The sequence below is a fragment of the Populus nigra genome, chromosome 9 (assembly GCF_951802175.1).
Source record: "Populus nigra chromosome 9, ddPopNigr1.1, whole genome shotgun sequence".
NCBI lineage: Eukaryota > Viridiplantae > Streptophyta > Magnoliopsida > Malpighiales > Salicaceae > Populus > Populus nigra.
Window position 1 is genome coordinate 15,521,993 of NC_084860.1, and position 15,786 is coordinate 15,537,778.

At 37.9% G+C, this 15,786-nt stretch overlaps 2 protein-coding genes across 3 annotated transcripts; one reads left to right on the top strand and one right to left on the bottom strand.

The window, feature by feature from the left end:
• Positions 1-845: 845 nt before the first annotated feature.
• LOC133703248 (microtubule-associated protein TORTIFOLIA1-like) lies at positions 846-8,430 on the top strand. Of its 2 annotated transcripts, XR_009843853.1 has the most exons (8): positions 846-1,848; positions 3,877-4,071; positions 4,905-5,007; positions 5,101-5,735; positions 5,814-6,689; positions 7,224-7,417; positions 7,643-7,728; positions 7,828-8,430. XR_009843853.1 is itself a non-coding variant. In XM_062127709.1 (7 exons), exons 1-7 carry the CDS (start codon positions 1,111-1,113, stop codon positions 7,659-7,661), a joined length of 2,760 nt encoding a protein of 919 aa, XP_061983693.1. In that variant the 5' UTR covers positions 846-1,110; the 3' UTR covers positions 7,662-8,430. The 2 variants fall into 2 exon arrangements, 1 of the variants encoding a protein (XP_061983693.1); XM_062127709.1 differs by having other exon boundaries at positions 7,643-8,430.
• Positions 7,724-15,786, bottom strand: LOC133703247 (DNA polymerase I A, chloroplastic/mitochondrial-like). The gene is made up of 12 exons (XM_062127708.1): positions 15,388-15,786; positions 14,235-14,835; positions 13,151-13,342; positions 12,010-12,686; positions 11,179-11,647; positions 10,266-10,361; positions 9,584-9,676; positions 9,315-9,509; positions 9,010-9,102; positions 8,698-8,910; positions 8,509-8,598; positions 7,724-8,311 (listed from the first exon to the last, which is right to left on the bottom strand). Exons 1-12 carry the CDS (start codon positions 15,522-15,524, stop codon positions 8,150-8,152), a joined length of 3,018 nt encoding a protein of 1,005 aa, XP_061983692.1. The 5' UTR covers positions 15,525-15,786; the 3' UTR covers positions 7,724-8,149.

Here is a 15,786-nt window from a genome sequence, read left to right on the forward strand (position 1 = left end):
ATAAAGCGTGTTTCCTATTACAAGAACATTGACAGCGTCGGTTATTCATCATTATTGAAGAATTCATGATAAGAAATTGCTCTCCCCTCGACATGAGAGGGTTGTAATTCTTGTTTGTTTGTGTTTTTTTAAATGTTTTTTATTTAAAAATAAATTAAATACTTTTTAAATTTATTTTTATTTTTTATATCAATACATTAAAAATATTAATTTAATATATTTTTCAAACACAATTTCAAAATACACCCAAATAAAATATAATTACAAACCAAAAAACTCAAGCTAGCTTTAAATATCATGAAATAATATTATTCTAAATTTTGCCTTAGCATATTATTTTTCTTCAAAATATAACCCATATCAAGATTTATATAAGCTGGGATTGATAAACGTGGTTTAATTTATTTTTTATATAAAAAAAAGTATTAAATTGATGATTTTTAAGTATTTTTTAATAATTTTTTTTATGTTAATATAAAAAAATAACAAAAATATAAAAACAACTTTTTAATTTATTTTCAATAAAAAAATCACAATTTAAATTGGGTACAAAGCGAATACCTACAGCTACAAGTAAAGAACTCATTCAGAAGGGTCCAACTTATCTCTCGACCATTAGATATTGACTTCTTAAGCAGTCATACAAATCAATGGTCCAGATCATCTGATCCAAACTTTAGACCATAGGATGACCCCCACCATGATGATCCCAAAAAGACAACCTGGGAAAAAACAAAGGCTGCGGGCTCCACCTCCTTTCACATCTCAATAGTGATTACTGTGATCTAATCTGTAATTAGCCACTTTGATTTTCAAACAAGCAAAACTCCCTTTTTTGTCTTGCCTCACTCTCACACCTCACAAGATCTCACCTTGTCTTTCTCTTCAACAATTCACATGTCCTCCTCTCCCCAACAAATGAAATCATCTCCAGACCTCACTTCCTTACCTTAGTTCTCACTCATTCCCTTTATCTCTCTAAAAGGTCCCATCTTTCTCCTCTACACGACCGCATTAGCACTTCTCTCTATAAAGCTCCAATCTTTTTCTCTGAAAACATCCATTTCCTTCAAAACCCATTTTGCATTTCCTTGAAAGAGTCCATTGAGAATGAGTTCACAAGCACCCAAATCAAGTAAACCATCAAAACCCCAGAACCAAAACCAACCCACATCAAGATCCTCCTCTTTATCAACCCATTTGGCCATGGTTGAACTCAAGCAAAGAATCATAACTAGTCTCTCTAAACTTGCAGACCGCGACACTCACCAGATCGCCCTTGAAGACCTTCGCACAATAACAGAAACAATCTCTCCTGATTCATTACCACTGTTACTAAACTCTCTCTATGACTCACTTTCTGAATCCTCCAATTCAAAACCCTCTGTGAAGAAAGAATCTTTACATTTGCTTTCTCTTGCCTGTCAATCTCATAGAGATTTAACACTACCCCATTTGACAAAAATCATTTCTTGCATTGTTAAGAGGCTTAAAGATTCAGATTCTAGTGTTAGAGATGCTTGTAGGGATGCTATTGGGGTTTTATCAGGGTTGTATTTGAAGGGTAATGGTAGCTGTGGGGATAGTAATGGTGGGGGGCCTATGGTGGGTTTGTTTGTGAGGCCTTTGTTTGAAGCAATGGGAGAGCAAAATAAAGTTGTGCAATCTGGTGCTGCTATATGTATGGAAAAAATGGTGGAGTGTGCTTCTGTAGACGGGGATAATGGTGGTGGTAATGTGCCAATTGGAGCATTTTATAAGCTGTGTCCAAGGATTTGTAAGTTGTTGAATGGACAGATTTTCCAGGCCAAAGCAGCTTTATTGGGGGTTGTAACGAGTTTGTCCCAGGTTTGTGAAACTTGGTTGTTTGATTTATTATTCATTTTGGCAATATGTAAACTGTGTTGCTTTTTATGATAATTTGGTTGGTGTATATTGTTAATTATGCGAGTCTGTTTGTTTTATGAGAAATTGTGGCTGAAATGTATTTTTGTTTGGAGCTCTGTTTTGTTTTTTTTTCTTTGTGTGGTTCGAATATATTTTGTTGGGAAGGAGAAGGAACAACTGGTTGTTCTGATGATGTGATTGAATCTAAGCTTTCTGTGGTGATTCTGTTGAATGATGAATTGTAGGATACGCTTTTGCCAAGTTTGATAAGTGGTTGTTTTTATGTGTGATTTATATGGGTTTTGGCATTGTGCATGGATCAATGTTTGGTTAAGGCTTAATAGCGATTGAAATGAAAGGAATGAGTTTTGCATTCGTTTTGTTTAATCATGCACCGTGTTTATCATCTTGACAATCAGCATTGAAGAAAGAAGACATAAATTGTGGCTGGATATTTTTTTTCCCTTCTTCTCTGATCTGTAAACTAAAAGGTGCCAGAGGGAGAGAGAGGGAGAGGGAGAGGGAGGCACTACATACTGTATCCTTCAGCCAGCCAAAAACTTGTCAATTTTCGGATTTAGCTAGTCTAAATTTGTGACTTGCTTGAATGGCCAAAAAATGGGAGGAAAAAGACCAGAAGGTTGAGTTTTCTAGCATTACTTAAGAAGATCTGCTCCAAGCATCAATTGATGATCTATAAAGCATGGATTGAAAATTTGGGACATTGGCATAGGTTTTCCGTAATCCCTCTCTACAATCACTTTTGCCTCTTCCTTAACAGCTGCCTTTCCCTGAAATCTCATTTTCTTCCCTGGGATAAACTCTCTTTCCTCTTTTGGTATACTACCCATTTCTCTGCAAACCATGCAAAATGAACACACAAGTATTCAAATCCCCTAAACCTGTGAAACGCTTAAACCAATCTCCTACCAAATCCTCCTCAGCAGTATTTTCTTTTCCCATGCAGTTAGCAAATATTGGTCTCAAGCAACACATCATGCTCTCTCTTAAACTTGCTTACCATGACACCCATCAGGCTGCCTTGGAAAAGCTCCGTTCCATTATACAATCCCTGCCCCCAGACAGTTCCTGTGCTTCACAACTCCCTCTATCAATCCTCCTCTGACCGCACCAATAAACCCATTATCAAAAGGGTTTACTGCCAATGTCATCATAATTTAAAACTACCCTGTTTATCCAAAATCATTTCCCACATCATCAAAAGGTTGAGAGATTCAGATTCAAGTGTTAGGACTGCTTGTTGGGACGCGTATGGGGTTTTGTTGGGGTTACATTTGAAGGATAGAGTGCGTTGTTGGTTAAGCCATTATTTGAGGCCACGCAGGCGCCAAACAAAGGTGTGCAATTGGGTGCTGCTATGTATATGGTGAAGATGGTGGAATGTGCTGCAGCAGATAGCGTGTGGGGGAATTTCAGAAGCTACACCCTAGGATTTCATGGTTGTTGAATAGTAAGAATTTCCTGGTCAAGGCCGTGCTTTTGGTGTTTTAAAAATTTGTTGCAGGTTTGGGCAATGTCAACCGGTTATATATGTTTTGGAAGTGTACATTATTTTCTTTTGGTGATAAGGTTGATGTTTGGTTGAAAGAATTAAAAGGAGATGAGAATGTAGAGTGTGGCATAACATTTGTTACTTTTTTTTATTTGGTTTAGGTTCATAATTTGTCCTACTCCAAATTGTAGTGCTTGAGAGAGAAAAAGATTGAAAACCTCAATCTGTTGGTGTAAATTCCAAATAGTTGCCGTGATAATAAATTAGTTAGCTTTCTCTGATTCCTGCTTATTTCAATTAAGTACTTTTTAAGCAGTTTGAAGTGCCATTCAATGAACTAACTTACTGGTTTTTATTGAAGCTACTTTAATTGTCTTGAGATTATGAATTAGCATAACTCAAATTAGATAGTTGTAAATTCTAGCAACAAAGAAGCAAAATCCAGGAATTTTATTGAAAGTTGTGTTTTGTTACAGGTGGGATCAATTGCACCACAAGGCTTGGAACCATTGTTACAAAGCATTCATGACTGCCTCAGGAGTACAGATTGGGCAACTCGTAAAGCTGCAGCTGATGCTTTAACTGCCTTAGCATTGCATTCGAGCAGCTTGATTGCAGATGGAGTTGCTATTTCTACGCTGACTGTGCTTGAGGCTTGTCGTTTTGACAAGGTACCTTATTTAAACTGTTTTCCCTCTACATACTGTTTCTTTGCAGGTTCTTTTTACTGGATTAATGACTACTCTTGGTTATCTCACTTTAATAATTTTCAAGAACGATGGGCTTCCCTTGGTTTTTATGATTGTATTGTTGAATTCATGTTGGATGGTCTGATGCGTACATTTTATTTAATGTTTCTTGTAACCTTGTCGAGGCATAAATTAAGCTGTGTTTAACGTGCATAGTTCCTAATGTTGTGAAGCGAACGCCGGAACTGTTAAAAGATGAAAAAACCAACAAAGCTGCTCCCAAGTTTTGTTTCTCTGGATTTAGAAAAAAAATCTCATTTTTTTATTTTGTTAAATTGAGATTGACTTGGAAAAAATTTTTGGTTAATTTTTATGCTTTTCAAGCATCAAGTGCTCCTCCTCATTTAGTGAAGACAGGCCCTCGTTTTTCTCTTATTAATTTAATTTCTTTCCAATGAAAATTTTATTGAATTCATATGACAGAGAAGAACATTCAACAAATCCTATAATATCTGCCTTGAATTTTCTGGGATGAAATGTCGAATCTAATGAAGGATAAGAAGGGCATTTCTAAACTGTTCTACAAGCTGTCACTTAACAAAAATATATCATTCTCGTGGTTCTTATATCATATTGATTTATGTTGTTGTGTAGTCGTTAGAGCTATATGTTAAATTTTATAGTTTTAAGGATGAAAAAGCATGCTTTTACTAAAATGTAATGCTTAAGAATAATGGAAAACAGGCTCAAGCTTCTTGTTGCTGCCTTTTGAACTATTATTGTGTGCATTTAGTTACCATTTATTGGCTTAACAGATAAAACCTGTCAGAGATAGCATGACAGAGGCCTTGCAATTGTGGAAGAAGATTGCTGGGAAAGGAGAAGGTGTCCCTGATGATCAGAAAAGTTCCTCTCAGGGTGAGCATTTCTGTAATATTCTTCTTTCTGTAAATGAAGCTTCAAATATCTAACCTTTACTTCATCACCATTTTCTTTATAATTAATGTTTAGATGGAGAGCATCATGACTCAGCAGAGTTGTCAGATAAGAATTCAAATCCTAGTGACCGAAGAAAGGAGTCATTCTCTAGGGATGCATCCAATGGTACTTCTCCAACCAAAGATTCAGCATTAAAAAGCAAAGGTGGAAGCATTCCTGACAAAGCAGTTGTAATATTGAAAAAGAAAGCTCCTGCCTTAACAGATAAAGAATTAAACCCAGAATTCTTCCAGAAATTTGAAAAAAGGGGTTCTGGTGATTTGCCAGTCGAAGTAATAGTTCCTCGTAGATGTCTCAATTCTTCAAATTCAAACAATGAGGAAGAATCAGAACCAAATGATTCTGAATCAAGGGGAAGGTCAAACCGCATGGGAAACAGCCAATCAGATGATATTCATGGAGCTTTCAACAACAAATTCCGTACCATGGAGAGAGGAGTTACTGGAAAAGATTTAAGAACCAGAGCATTTGATGATGAGAGGCTTGACATAAACCAGAGGGAGTCTTCTGGCAGTCGTGCAGGTTTCTCCAAATCTGATGGTCAATCTGAAGGATCCTTTGTAAATAATAAAGGAAATTGGTTGGCCATCCAGAGACAGTTATTACAGCTGGAGAGACAACAGGCTCATGTCATGAACATGTTGCAGGTCTGCATATAATTTTACATTTAAGGAAATTGTTCTTATGCATGTTTTATTTTGCTAATGAGATACTTCATGTTTTAGGACTTCATGGGTGGGTCTCACAACAGCATGGTAACTTTGGAAAACAGAGTTAGGGGTCTTGAGAGAGTTGTTGAAGACCTGGCACATGATTTGACAATATCATCAGGTCGCAGAGGTAACAGCTTTACTATGGGTTTTGAGGGATCTTCTAATAGACCTTCAGGGAAGTATAATAGCTTCTCTGACTACTCTAGTACCAAGTACAATGGGCGGGTCCCTTCTGGGGAAAGGTTTTCCCAATTGGATGTTACAGCTCCAGGCATGAGAGGAAGGGGCTCTCACTGGAGATCTGATGCATCTGATGCTTGGGATTTTCCCACATATGGTGCTTCCAGGAATGGACAGGCTGGTTCAAGGAGAGCTCCAGGTGGTGGTTCTTTGGATGTCAGATCACCTAGATCAGAACATGAAAGTGATCAGTTAGGCAGCAGGAGAGCTTGGGATAAAGGGGCTGGACCTGTTAGGCATGGCGAGGGACCTTCTGCTAGAAGTGTCTGGCAAGCCTCAAAGGATGAAGCTACCTTAGAAGCCATTCGGGTGGCTGGAGAGGACAGTGGGTTAGCTCGGACAGCTAGAGTGGCCATCCCTGAGATGACTGCAGAAGCTTTGGGAGATGATGATTTTGGGCAAGAAAGGAACCCTATCTGGACATCTTGGAGTAATGCAATGGATGCCCTCAAAATGGGTGACATGGATACAGCTTTTGCTGAAGTAGTGTCCACGGGGGATGATCTCTTGCTTGTGAAGCTTATGGACAGATCAGGTCCTGTTATTGATCAACTTTCCAATGAGACTGCATGTGAGGTCCTGAATGCTATTGGTCAGTTTCTAATGGAGCAGAACTTGTTTGATATATGTCTGTCTTGGATTCAGCAGGTATGGGTGTCCCTCCACTGAATATAAATGCGAGTTGCTTCATTTGAGTAATTCTTTGTGCAAACTTGTAGTAATAGGCTAATAGCATAAATAACATGCGGAACACTCAAAGCCAGAGTATCTGGTTGAGAAATGTTCATAAATTCCCTCAAGAGCTGCTACAGAAAATTGCTTGGAGTGCATAATAAAAACAGTAAAAAATTCATGCCACACGCAACCACCTCTTCTAGGCGTCACAGAAGGTGCCTATAACCCATTACTTCAGTAAAAAATTGATGCCACACGCCCAACTGTTTCGAATCATGCATCAATAAATACACCTGTTGTGCCTGGGTGTGATGTAATGGAAAAGAGAAAAATGTCTAGCTAATCACATATGGCATCAGGTATGGACTTGTCTTACTGTTTATTGTTTGGCATTACATCAAACCCTCTATAATACCTCATGTCCCCCCCGCCCCAATACAAGCTGGGAAAAGGAGATCATATATTTGTCCGATTTCTCACTCTGGTTTGATTGTGCTTGTTTATCAGTTGGCAGAAATTGTGTTAGAAAATGGATCAGATGTCTTTGGCATTCCCATGGAACTGAAGAAAGATCTTTTGTTGAATTTGCATGAAGCTTCTACCTCGATGGAGCCCCCAGAAGACTGGGAAGGTGCGGCACCTGACCAGCTTTTGTTGCAGATGGCATCAGCCTGGGGAATTGAAATACAACAGTTTGAGAAGTAATCAATGGCCGAAGCCCCTATTTTGCACTAGGATACTGTATTTTTATAAACAAATTGACTGGGGTGATGTGGTTATACGTCCTGAATTTTACGAATTAAATGTAAATTGGAAGACAAGTTTTTCAAACAAACACACGGGTTATATGGATTTAATCCCAAGTTAAATGGGGCGTTAATGTGTGGATTTGTTCAAGCTGAAACTCAATTCATTCTTTTGTGCAGTTGGAAGGATGCTGGTTAAGGAGAGACTTCAGAGTTCATACACACGCGTGTGTGGTTCTTGAACAGATAAACAGCTGCAAATTACCGTAACTATTTTTCATAAAATTCGGGTCAATCTTTTACATGCTTGATGCAATTGCACTAGTACTAACTCCTAAACTCACCACTCACTAGAGATTTTACAGGTTGCTTAAAATAGCATCTATATATAAAGGACAACTTCATTCATCGTCCTCACCATGCATGTGAGATTTGAAGATGCCACCGAAGCAGGACAAAAAAACAGCCTCGCCTATTCATGGCCAAAACAGTGCAGATACATCATGAAATGCAGCAATTTGACTTCATGGTAGCTGACTAGCTGTATTGAGAACGGCTCATGGAGCAAAATAGTTCCAAGAATGGAATCTGCCTTGACATCGAAAATGTGAACTCTGCTGGAATAGAGCTCCATTCTCAAGGTAGGAGAAACCTCAAAATAGCATTTCTCAAAATGGCGCCATATACCTACTTGGCGGAATACCAGTTTTGAGCACACTTTGCATCAACAGCTAGGTCCACTTTAAGAAAATTCTTGCCACCAAAGGGCTTGGACATGCAATCGACAACTATGGCCTTGGCAACCTCAGCTGACTCGGTTGGTCCTTCCAAAATCACTTCATCATGAACCTGTGTTTTTTATAATGGCATGCTGTTATGTAATGGCATGAAAAATCCTTGAAAGAAGGTAACTAAACACTACAGTTGAGACAACTTGGTTCAAATCAAAGGTAGAAATTAAGATATAAGTGGATGCAACTTGCAGTCATATGCCAAAACATCAGAGGAAACGAACATCAAATGTCAACAACAAAAATAATATGTACCTGTAAAAGCAGCTTCCATCCAAGTTCCTTAAGACGATTGTTCTTTGATATTTCTAACATCGCACACATAGCAACATCAGCAGCACTACCCTGTAGCAGTCACCCAAATGAGATAGAGAGACAGAGAGAGAAAGAGAGAGAGAGAGTAGAATTGGGCAAACTTAAGCGCATAAGAAAGAATGAAAGAACCTGCACTGGGGTATTGATAGCAGCCCGCTCAACATGACCTCTTAGAGAAGAGCTAGCATCAGTCAATGAAGGAAAGACACGGGCCCGTCCCAGCAATGTGTGAACACGTCCATCTTCTCTGGCTTCTTTCTTACGAGCTTGTTGCCATTTAAGCACTTCTTTTCTTTCTTTATACCAGAGATTAACAGTTTCCTTTGCTTCTGCCACAGAAACCTGGAAAAATAGATGGTAAAGACCATGCTGTGGATCGACAGGACTCAAAGCAAATCAGGACAGATCACTAATTATATTAGGTTTATTGGGTAAAGTTACCTTCCAATCCCTGGAAAGCCCCACTGGAGTCTTTCCATATGCAATTGAAAAGTTAAGCATTTTAGCTTTTCTTCTTTCAGAAGCAAAGGCATCCTGAAATATAAGTTCCCATTAAGTAAAATTAGGTAAGCCAAATTCTATGATTCTACTTCTTAAACATAACACAATGCACAAAAAAAATAGAAAAACATTGCCAAATCCTTTAAAGCAGAACACATGGAAAAAAAAAATCACAAAAAAGATCCCATTAGCTTCACTTGAGAAACACATCCACAAGCAGGTTCGAAGAATAATTCACAATTCACCTTCAACAGTGGAACTGGGGGTTTATCTTCACCAGGTTGAGGATACCACTCAAGAAGCACACGCTTTTTCTCAATGGCTTCACGAATATGCGGATACATGTTCACAGCTGTCCTTGAATGGAAATCTCCACCAGCTTTGAAAGCATCCAACATGCTCTTACAGTTGGCAAGATGTGCAAGAACCCTAAGTTCCAGCTGTGATATGAAAACATATTTCAATCAACCTTCACATATAGTGATTTATTTATGTATATAACTCAAATGCTTACTTGCCCATAATCAGCAACAATAAGTGAATTTCCAGGTGCAGCTATAAATGCCTGACGTATCTTGTACCGATCTTTCTCTAAGGCAGGCTGATTCTGATTTATGGAAGAGAAGATGTCAACACTCTTTAATCTCTATCGCGTTCAGAAATAAAATAAAATCCAAGCTTCTTTTCTTGTCTTAAAATTTTGTAATATCAACTGATACACTCTTTAATCTCTACTGCATATAGAAAGAAAGCAACATTCAAGTTTCTTTTCTTGTCTTAAAATTTTGTAAAATTAACTGATAAACGACCATGAAAACTCAATCATTGTGTATCCTAACAACACTCCCAACCATCCTACAAAATGCCTTGGTAATTGACATCCCTGAAAAATAAAAATCAGAGCTTTTGCTGTCGAGACAGGAATAGTGGATGATAAATATATATAAAGTTAAAGGGCTCATGTCAACAACAGATTTCATAGTGGTTACGAATTATGATTAGCTAGAGCAGAAAAACAAAACACACATATTCGATAGAAGCAGCAAACATATTATAGACTGACAATAAGTCATGTTCCATTCAGCACATAAGAATGAGAAGATTTTCATCTAAAGCACAAAGGCATCTTTGATGGAACATTGATGTCATTAATTCAGAAGATCATTCTAAGATGTTAAAAAAAGAGGTGAAAAAACCTGCAAATTTGGTCTCCTAGCTGATAAGCGCCCGGTTTCTGTATTGATATTCAGAGAACAATGAACACGCCCACTCTTGCCTGATAGGTTACTGCTCTGTGGTAGAAAGACAATGATATCAGTATGTACTACCATGAAGATTTGGAGGTATAAAAAAAAGCTTGGACAGGAAACGTGCTTAAACCAAGCACTGAAATCAAAATGTTACAGTATCATTAGAAGAAAACAGCAACCATCATCATCGTTGTCATTATTGGGATTGGGGGGGTCTGGGAAGACTAGCAATGGATCTTAGAGTTTCATTTTTTTATCTTGTCAATTATTTTGCTTGAACCACAGAGTGGCTTAGGCAGACAACCTGATGCTCCTAAGGATTTAACTTTGACTTTAGGTGAATGTTTAAGAAATATTCATGACTGAGCTTTAATTACGTGGGAAGCTAGATGTGTCCTTATAGGAGCTGGGTTGAGTTTTCTGCGGGAAGATTAACTGGTTGGATTGACCTACATGTGTCCTTCTAGGAGAAACTTTAATTATGTGGGAAGTTGATTTCAGTATCTGCAGAGGTTGCCTTCTAGTTACTAGAGTTAGGGGGCAATTATGTTTTACAGATTGTTGGAAAAATTCAATAGTAGAGGGAGACTTTGTGTAGGTTTATGATATAGGAATCCATATTAGAATCTTATTCCCTTTATAAGAAGGAATAAATCAAGTCTATAAATATGCTTGTAGACTGTCAATTTCAGTATGAAGTTTACCGTGAATACAGTGCAGTCCACTGCATCACAAAATCATAGCCCACCCCAAACCCCTCTTTTTTTACAGCTTTAGAAAAATCTCAAACCATGTTTCCATGGCATGTTAAACAAAATGATAAAAGGGAATGGCATCTAAAAATAGCAGTAAAAATCACCTGCAGGGGGAGGATGAAGTTGGATATCAAAGAATCAATGGAGCAAAGTTCACATAAAGAAGAAATAGCATGGCAAGCCTCAATCCCTTCTTCTGGCGTTTGAAACCTGCGCAAATTTCCTACATGACCAGATTCATCTTCATTCTCAATAACAGATAACTCTTTTGATTCCAAATCTTCATCTGTCATTGTCTCAGAATCATCAAAGACAACATCATCTAACTGCGAACCAGCAGCATCACTGACAACATATTCTGATGAAATCTTCCTGGTCAAGGTCTTCAAAGCATCTCCGCTGACTGAAGGCCAACCAGAAGCTGTATACGTCTCAACAGGCAGATCAACTCTAATGCTACATAACTTGATGTCGCGAAATTTTGTGGGAGTCTTCTTGCCTTCTTCAATCACTTTATCAACATTTGGAACTTTGAATGTTTTATCTTCGGGAAGAGTAACAAGGGGATCCTTGCTGCAACGGAAAGCAATTAAAACAAATAAGGTGTTTTTTCCCATCCACCCCAGTTTGGCTTGGATCAGATTCAGTACTAACTAGAGTGCAATGTCACTGCAATTCAACAGTATGCAGAAGCTTTTCAATGCAAGAGAACTTAATTTACAGAATTCAAGAATTCCATGGTACAAATCCTGTTGTTGAAATTGCTAGGAAATTAACATTTAGGAGAATGTGTTCCCTTCCCAGGACAGGACTCAAATTTATACTTCGAAAGTATAGTCAATGAGAAGACTAATTGATGGCACAAACATTTTGATATTTTTAGTTAAAGGACGAACAACTAAATGTAAGTACCTCCAGAAGAATGTAACTTTTACCTGTTACAAATACCACCAAAAAGTAGTTGGCGCAGTTGAGTATCACTTCCCACATTCATGTACTTGGCATCAGGGCAATACCTAGAGGCCCAATTGCGAAATCTACTAGCAGCAACCTCCTGTTCTGCTTTAGCCACCTTCTCCATCACAGCAAGATATGCTCGATCAACCAGCATGCCCTCAGTTTCCATTCTAACTAGAATCTCCCCAAATGGTTGCCAATATTCCAGGTAGAAGTCAAACATAGATTTTTTAAGAACTGGCTTTCCATCCATATTCCATGGCATTTTAGATAGTTGGCTTTCCAAGCTTTTATAAAGCTGCAAAGTGCTTATTGCATCTAGAGCAGAATAACAGATCCATGGTTCTCGCGCTTCTCTTTGTAGCTCTTCAACAGGGGCAATGGTGGTCAATTTGCCTTCAGATCCATCTTTTTTCACCTTTTTCTTGCCAAAGATGTTTTTCATTGATACTTTACCAATCAACTCTTTATAGCATGGTTCTGCCCCACACATGACCTTTTGGTCACCTGTAAGAGCTTCAAGAGAATATCCACCATTTATTCTTCTTGATGAATCCCATAATCGTGCCATGTGCATTGTATCAGCATGAAAACCAGAAACGGAAATCCCATAGTTCTCGATGACATGGTTATCAAAGCTGTAGTTGTGCCACACCTGCAGAAAGGATAGGCGACTTTAACGTTGGTCCAAATTGTATTCATGGACTGTGCATACAGCCTAGTCATTGAAGCAAATGTAAGACAAGGCATGAACAGTTGAATTCTCTACAGGATAGAAAAGGCTGGACTGTTCAATGTAGTCGGCACCGATGGTTACTTTACAAGGAAAAGGAAAGAGTTGATGCCTCTCACTGCTAAATACCATTATTAAAGCATATAAGATCTAACTTTAAGCTTAACAGAACAAGCCATTTCCAAAGGGGGGAAACAATGTCAGAGTCCAAGTCTTTGCCGACACCAAATATATACAAAGGTCTAAACTAATTGCAACATCAAGCTTATACACATCAGCAACCTCACAATGCTGATATTACATCAAACATCTAAATGATCATAGTGCTATTTTAAAGAAGCTGCAGATGAAGAGAGCATCAACAAATCAAAACTGACAAAATTTACCTTTTTTATGTCTGGGGATTCAAAAAACGGAGCAAATTCATGCAAAAGATCCCTGCCGCCACCATCAAGAACATCTACCCAGATGCAAGATTTCCCATTTCCAAAATCTGCCTCCGGTCCAGAATAAATACTAAAGCATGTTATCTCTCCATGGTCAATGGGTGTTTCCTCTTTCACTTCAATCTTGGCAACCTATAAAGATATACTATGATCAGAAATTTAAAGTATCTACATAGGTGGGATTTCCAAGAAATGGATAGAGATGCATATCCTTTAAAATTCATGGACATAGAACATGTGATGAGGAATCCGCAAGAATCACAAATGATAAATTTCAAATATCATAATATTGTAAAATTAAGTTTGACATTCATAGCAGGGCCATCTAGGACCATTCCATAAATGTAAAGCTGAAAGCTAAAAAACAGAGAAAATTTAGTTTAAAGTAAACCAAATAAATCTTAAAGATAAGCATGAGATGCCTATCTCTGCATAGCTAGGTGATATCCTGTTTTTATTAAACATGTTTCTGCAGCGTTTGTGTTTAGAATGAAGGTTAATTTTTCAGAAGTCTTAAGAAACTTTTACCTCTCTATGATTTGTGAGCTTTAATGCAACTCAAACATCTTGCTTCTGACTGGAACTTCAATATGAAGCCTGAGTAATATTCTGTTTGGGCTTAGAATTTGGTTTAATTTCTTAATGTTTGCAAGAAATTTGATCATTTTTAAACTCATCCGATTTCCAGCCTTCCAAACCCTAGAAATTGTCCCTTTTAAACCATAATCACTGCATGATCAACTTCAAAAATTAACCTTTAACTAAAATTACTGCTCACAATACAAATCTTGCACTGTGAAACAGCTTCATATTCATGCATCTTGAGTTGATTTGCTCATGCAATTTTGGGCTTAGTTTGTTACCATTGAATCATCAAAGAGCTAATATATTTAAGTTTTTATGTCCATGCCTACATCTGCTTAGGGCATTCCTACAGTCTACACTGGCATGCCTATCTACTGTATGAGCAATTGCATCAGAAAGGAAAATAATAAACAGAATTTATTACGATTTAAGTGCATACCTCAGTATCGCAAGCATGGATAAGATGCCTATACTGATTTGTAAGCTTACTAACAACCTCCCTTGCCATGGAAGCATTATCAACAACCAGAACCCTCTCATAAATATTAGTAAGCCTTTCATGAATGCCAGGCTTATGAGGTCTTCCATTGGTCTGGGCTTTATCAGTTGAACCAGTACCTGTGTGTCCAAGTTCTTTAGACTGGAACTGTTTCTCATTCTTCATTCTCTGCATGAATGATTCATTATTCAACACATCCTCTTTTAAAATGTCATTCGAAGATAAACCATTTGGCCTTTTGTTATCAATCAGCTGACCAACATCCCTGGAAATTAATTGTTTCTGACTCTTTGGTTTATCTTGTATTCTGATTGCATTAATATCCATCTTTTCGTATTTAAATGAATAAGGGCTACAATCATATTCACGTTTCTGCTTGAACAGTTCAATACTTTTTTGCTTCCACAAGGCTCTAGTACCATCACATGGGATCGTAGTGACCTCAAAACCTGGAGGGGTATAAATTCTTGAAACTACCATCCTCTTCTCATCTCTCCTTTGCATGCCATCAATTACTCGCAATGGGATTTCCCCCCAAAACCTAACAAATACAGTGAACAGAAATTAAAGCATCAGAACCGAAATTCCATTAAGAAAGAGTAAAAAAACATGGACTGACTTTTTTAGTCAAGACCAATCAAATTGCTACCAAATGCAACACTAGGGAATTCATCTCACTAATCAATTTGATCAGTCTGGTCTACATAAACCAAATCAATACAACAATTTCTTAAAAACAACAAACCCTTAATGATTACTCAAAAATTGTTGGAACACCCCGAAAGAAAAAATGAACCTTTATATCCTCATAGTCAAGCAAGCCATAAAGGGAGCAACATGAACCGACAAAAATGTGAGTATCGACTAAACTGAGAAGCCTACAAATATCACATTGTTCATTACAAAACAGAAAATTCCATCAACATAACTCTTCACTGCCCTACACTTCACTGCACTGCACTCAAAACCCAAACAAATAAAAAATGAAAAATAAAACTGGGTATTAAATAATTTCCAAAACTAAAAAATAAGGTAGAAAAACTAATAAATCAACAGATTAAGGCCTTAACATTAATAGCAAAGGCGAAGAAACCTGTGAAGGGCAACGGAGAAAGGCCTTGAAGAAGCAGCTCTGGAGGCAAAGCAAGGACACGAGCGAGATAAGTTGAAATAAGAAGGGCATAATGGCCTAAAGGGACTAATAGGAGTGGTGGTGCAGGTGACCCCCATAGCTAAAACCTCAGCAAACCTCCCCAGCTTAGCAGCTCTACTTCTGCTGTATAAAAGAGCCGTCTAGCAAGGGTTTTAGTGGCATGTGTGTAAATATATCGAGCCTTGGGTGGGGTTTGTGTTATCTGAGGTGGATTGCAAGTGGGACTGTGAAAGAGGCAGAGGCAGAGGCCATAAGCACAGAGAGACAAAGAGGAAGAGGGAAGGCCAAGAGGTCTAAAACCCTTGTGATGTTTGTCTGTTTTTTTTTTGGTAGAAAGCT